Below are 6,000 nucleotides of genomic sequence, written 5' to 3'. Positions count from 1 at the left end.
GCGGCCGATGCCCTCCGGCCAGTTTCGTTTCGCGCTCCCGTCTAAAGTCGAATTTCTAACCCCAACGATTCAAGAAAGCAATTTGGCGCCTGCAGAGAAATGCTGAACTGGAGATTCCGACTTTCAAGGCTGCTTAAGCCAACCGTCTTATTTGTTGAATCTCGGGCGTAGGATCGTAGAGTGATTGAAGATTTAGGGCACAGAAGGAGGCCATTCGGCCCGTCGTGTCCGTGCTGGCCGAAAATGAGCCACCCGGTCTAATCCCGCACTCGGTCCATATCCCTGTGGGTCACGGCTCTTCAGGTGCACGTCCAGGGATTTTTTAAATGAGTTGAGGGTTTCTGCCTCTCCCACCCTCTCAGGCAGTGAGTTCCAGACCCCCACCACCCTCTGGGTGAAAACATTTCTCCTCAGCTCCCCTCTAATCCTTCTACCAATCACTTTAAATCTATGCCCCCTGGTTATTGACCTCTCCGCTAAGGGAAATAGGTCCTTCCTGTCCACTCTATCGAGGCCCCTCATAATTTTATGCACCTCAATTAAATCTCCCCTCAGCCTCCTCTGTTCCAAGGAAAACAACCCCAGCCTATCCAATCTTTCCTCGAAGCTAAAACTCTCCAGTCCTGGCAACATCCTCGTAAATCTCCTCTGCACCCTCTCTAGTGCGATCACATCCTTCCTGTAATGTGGTGACCAGAACTGTACCCAGTACTCAAGCTGTGGCCTAACTAGTGTTTTATACAGTTCTAGCGTAACCTCCCTGCTCTTATATTCTATGCCTCGGCTAATAAGGGAAAGTATCCCCCATGCCTTCTTAACCACCTTATCTACCTGTCCTGCTACCTTCAGGGATCTGTGGACATGCACTCCAAGGTCCCTCACTCCCTCTACACCTCTCAGTATCCTCCCATTTATTGTGTACTCCTTTGCCTTGTTTGCCCTCCCCAAATGGTTATTGCCCTTGTCGCTGGCATTTATTGCCCATCCCTGGCTGCCTTTGTTGAAGTGCTGGTGGTAAATTTGCTCCTGCAGTGCTGCTAGGTAGTGAGTGCCACAGTGAAGGAACGGCCGATGTGCGTCCAAGTCGGGATGGGTGTTTATTTGGGATGGGCATTTATTGCCCATCCCTAATTGCCCTTCTGGGTGGCAGAGGTCATGGGTTTGGGAGGTGCTGTCGAAGAAGCCTTGGCGAGTTGCTGCAGTGCATCCTGTGGATGGTCCACACTGCAGCCACCGTACACTAGTGCGGAGGGCGTGCATATTTCATCCAGTGGGTGGGTTGCCAATCAAGTGGAGTGTTGTTGGAGTTGCTCCCATCCAGGCGGATGGAGACCATTCCAACACACTCTTGACTTGTGCCTTGTAGATGGTGGAGAGACATCGGTAAGTCATCTGGTGGGCCAATCATCACCGAATACCCAGCCTCTGACCTGCTGTATTCGCCGCAGCGTTCATGTGCGAGAAAATCACGAGCAGGGTCAGTAGAAGAGCCGCACATTTCAAATCTTTTTTTATTATTCGTTCATGGGGTGTGGGCGTCGCTGGCGAGGCCGGCATTCATTGCCCATCCCTAATTGCCCCTTGAGAAGGTGGTGGTGAGCCGCCTTCTTGAACCGCTGCAGTCCGTGTGGTGAAGGTTCTCCCACAGTGCTGTTAGGAAGGGAGTTCCAGGATTTTGACCCAGCGACGATGAAGGAACGGCCGATATATTTCCAAGTCGGGATGGTGCGTGACTTGGAGGGGAACGTGCAGGTGGTGTTGTTCCCATGTGCCTGCTGCTCTTGTCCTTCTCGGTGGGAGAGGTCGCGGGTTTGGGAGGTGCTGTCGAAGAAGCCTTGGCGAGTTGCTGCAGTGCATCCTGTGGATGGTCCACACTGCAGCCACGGTGCGCCGGTGGTGAAGGGAGTGAATGTTTAGGGTGGTGGATGGGGTGCCAATCAAGCGGGCTGCTTTGTCCTGGATGGTGTCGAGCTTCTCGAGTGTTGTTGGAGCTGCACTCATCCAGGCAAGTGGAGAGTATTCCATCACACTCCTGACTTGTGCCTTGTAGATGGTGGAAAGGCTTTGGGGAGTCAGGAGGTGAGTCACTCGCCACAGAATACCCAGCCTCTGACCTGCTCTTGTAGCCACAGTATTTATGTGGCTGGTCCAGTTCAGTTTCTGGTCAATGGTGACCCCCAGGATGTTGATGGTGGGGGATTCGGCGATGGTAATGCCGTTGAATGTCAAGGGGAGGTGGTCAGACTCTCTCATGTTGGAGATGGTCATTGCCTGGCACTTGTCTAAATGTGATTCTTTATAAAGGTGTCAGAACACAGGAACAATTTTTGACAACTGTAACGATAATTATTGTTGGGTCGGTCGCACTTACGTGTTAAAGTTATGTTCACCAATTCGCTGCGAGTTGAGGTGTAACTTCGGCCTGACATGGTGGTCAGGTACATACAGCTGTAAGAACCTTCATCGGTGCTCTTCATGTTTGGGATTGTCAGAACTACACTCGAGTTCGACGTTGGCCCGAAGGACACGATGACAGCAGTGCTGCCGATTTTGTACAGGGAGAAGGTCAACATCGAGTAGACCTTTGGGGCCGAACATTTGATGTCGGCAGCCTGCCCCTGTATGTATTGACCAGACGCTCGCAGTAAGACGATATCCGGACTCTGCAGCTCATCTGGGAAGATAAATTCAAGCGTTAGGTTCTCAATGTAACTTTTATTCCGGCATTCCCGGGATGTGGGCATTTATTGCCCATCCCTAGTTGCCCTGACAAGCCGATGGTGGGCCTTCTTCTGGAACCACTGGTAGTTATTTGACTCAACGGAATGCTTTGCTAGGCCCATTCAGAGGCCAATTGATTTAACCATGTTGGCACCCAACTGGAGTTAAGTACAGCTCCCCTAAAGGACAATGATGGACCTGTTGGGTTGTGACTGTAATTTAACAGTTTAATGATATCTGCATTTCATTTCCAGGTGATAAAAATGGAATTCAAATTCTTTAATTGCTATGGTGGCGTTTGAACGCGCCATCTTGGAATTATCCTGCATTACGAGACCAGTAACTTAACCGACTAGACTGCCATATCCACCACTGGATAATTAAGTGTCTCAACACATAGAATCATAGAAAATAGGAGCAAGAGTCGGCCGTTAGGCCCTTCGGGGCCTGCTCCGCCATTCAAGACGATCATGGATGATCGTCCAACTCGGTACCCTGTTCCCGCTTTTTCCCCACGTCCCTTGATAGGAACAGAGGAGGAACAGGAGGCCATTCAGCCCTTCGAGTCCGTTCCGTCATGCAGTTAGATCAACTCCCAATTCAATTGACCCAACGCCTACAGCCCTTTGGGGTGAGACAGTTCGAGAATTCGACGGGTTTAAACATGCGTTCTGATTTCACTCCTCAATGGCCCAATTCCAACTTTACGGTTGTGACTCATTGATCTATAAACACCCACGAGAGGAAAGAGTTTGTCTGTTTCTGCTCTATCGAAAGCTTTTATCATTTTAAACACCTACATTAAGATCACCCCTCAAACTTCTGAACTCAAGGAAATACATCCCGTTTTCCCACTATCTGAATTGCACTCCCACTAGGACCAAACTTCATGACGTCCAGTGCCCAGAACTGAACGCAAAACATTGGAGACCAAGGCTCTGAGGGAGTGCTGCACTGTCGGAGGTAGATGGATATACTCTAGGACTCGAGCCCCATAATCCAGGCCCACAGTCCCCGGTGCCAGTACTGAGGGAGTGCTGCACTGTCTGAGGTAGATGGATATACTCTAGGACTCGAGCCCCATAATCCAGGCCCACACTCCCCGGTGCCAGTACTGAGGGAGTGCCGCACTGTCAGAGGGAGATGGATATACTCTAGGACTCGAGCCCCATAATCCAGGCCCACACTCCCCCGGTGCCAGTACTGAGGGAGTGCCGCACTGTCGGAGGTAGATGGATATACTCTAGGACTCGAGCCCCATAATCCAGGCCCACACTCCCCGGTGCCAGTAATGAGGGAGTGCTGCACTGTCGGAGGTGCCGTGTTTCGAAGGCCCCGTCTGCCCCTCTCGGGTGGGTGTAAAAGATCCCACGGCCACTATTGGAAGAAGAGCAGGGGGGAGTTCTCCCCGATGTCCTGGGGCCAATATTTATCCCTCAACCCCTCAACCAACACAAGACTTACAAACTGCAATTATATATCGCCTTTAACAGAGTGAAATGTCCCAAGAACGATTCCCAGGAGCGATTAACAGACTAAATCTGACCCCGAGACACATCAGGAGATATTAGGGACAGGTGACCAAAAGCTCGGTCAAAGAGGGAGGTTTTAAGGAGCGTCTTAAAGGAGGAGAGAGAGGGGGAGAGGTTTAGGGAGGGAATTCCAGAGCTCAGGGCCCAGGCAGCTGAAGGCACGGCCGCCAATGGTGGAGCGATGGGAATCGGGGGATACGCAAGAGGCCAGAATTGGAGGAGCGCAGAGATCTCGGAGGGTCGTAGGAGGTTACAGAGATAGGGAGGGGGGGGCGAGGGCCATGGAGGGATTTGAACAGGAGGATGAGAATTGTAGGGGCTGGAGGAGGTTACAGAGATCGGGAGTAGGGCGAGGGTCATGGAGGGATTTGAACAGGAGGATGAGAATTGTAGGGGCTGGAGGAGGTTACAGAGATAGGGAGGGGGGGCGAGGGCCATGGAGGGATTTGAACAGGAGGATGAGAATTGTAGGGGCTGGAGGAGGTTACAGAGATAGGGAGGGGGGGCGAGGGCCATGGAGGGATTTGAACAGGAGGATGAGAATTGTAGGGGCTGGAGGAGGTTACAGAGATAGGGAGGGGAGTGAGGGCCATGGAGGGATTTGAACAGGAGGATGAGAATTGTAGGGGCTGGAGGAGGTTACAGAGATAGGGAGGGGGGGCGAGGGCCATGGAGGGATTGGAATTGAGAATTTTAATTTGGAAGTGTTCTCAGCGGCAGCTGACGCAGGTCAGCGAGTGCCCTCTTGAGTTAAAGGTGAACATGATAACAGTGATCGCAGTTCAAAACTTATTAATTGACTGAGCAGCGTTACAGGACATCCTGATGTCATGAGAGGAGCTGCATGTTTAAGACTGGTTTATTCTTGCTATCCCGTTCACTATTTTGATTACTTTCGGCGTCAATGCACTGGCGTTCAGTACCTGCACACTCACATCCCCTTTGCTCATCTGCAGTTGGTCACTCTGAATGAGTCCCTTTGTAACTTCCTCCTCCCATCTGCACAACTCACCGTTCCCCATAACCTGGTGTCATTATTTAAAGATTGTTTCGACAGCGAGCCTCACTGAGCAAGAAACAAAATGCGTAAATTTCCCACTGACATTAAACTTCCAAACTTATGCTTTTCAGCGGTGGGCTTGGCGGTTGGGTGTTTGTAGGTCAGACCAGACAAAACCACTCCGAAAGGTTTATTTTATCAATCGGAATTTCGCTATTCAGGTGAAATGGAGAGATTATTACTTCAGTTGATGGAACAAGATGAATGTTTGTAACCCCAAAATAACTATTCATTTTCATTGGTCCAATTGTGACCTGGAAGACCATCTGTTCCCTCCGTGTTTCACCAAATGATGTAAGGCATGTCGTTTGGAACTTCTGGACCCAACATTGCTTTCAGTAACTTTTTTCTTCATTCGTTCATGGGATGCGGGCGTCGCTGGCGAGGCCGGCATTTATTGCCCATCCCTAATTGCCCCTTGAGAAGGTGGTGGTGAGCCGCCTTCTTGAACCGCTGCAGTCCGTGTGGTGAAGGTTCTCCCACAGTGCCGTTGGGAAGGGAGTTCCAGGATTTTGACCCAGCGACGATGAGGGAACGGCCGATATATTTCCAAGTCGGGATGGTGTGTGACTCGGAGGGGAACGTGCGGGTGGTGTTGTCCCCATGTGCCTGCTGCCCTTGTCCTTCTCGGTGTGAGAGGTCGCGGGTTTGGGAGGTGCTGTCGAAGAAGCCTTGGCGAGTTGCTGC

At 51.2% G+C, this 6,000-nt stretch overlaps 1 protein-coding gene across 1 annotated transcript in view; it reads right to left on the bottom strand.

Moving 5' to 3' along the window:
* LOC137308897 (scavenger receptor cysteine-rich type 1 protein M130-like) overlaps positions 1-6,000 on the bottom strand; it is a 73,845-nt gene that overhangs the window by 24,694 nt on the left and 43,151 nt on the right. The window contains exon 14 of the mRNA XM_067977334.1: positions 2,372-2,674. Within this exon, the coding sequence (XP_067833435.1) occupies positions 2,372-2,674 (303 nt within the window). The remainder of the gene's footprint in view (positions 1-2,371; positions 2,675-6,000) is intronic.

The sequence above is a fragment of the Heptranchias perlo genome, unplaced genomic scaffold (assembly GCF_035084215.1).
Source record: "Heptranchias perlo isolate sHepPer1 unplaced genomic scaffold, sHepPer1.hap1 HAP1_SCAFFOLD_143, whole genome shotgun sequence".
NCBI lineage: Eukaryota > Metazoa > Chordata > Chondrichthyes > Hexanchiformes > Hexanchidae > Heptranchias > Heptranchias perlo.
Note: the sequence above shows the minus strand (reverse complement) of the source record. Positions and strands in the feature narration are given on the sequence as shown.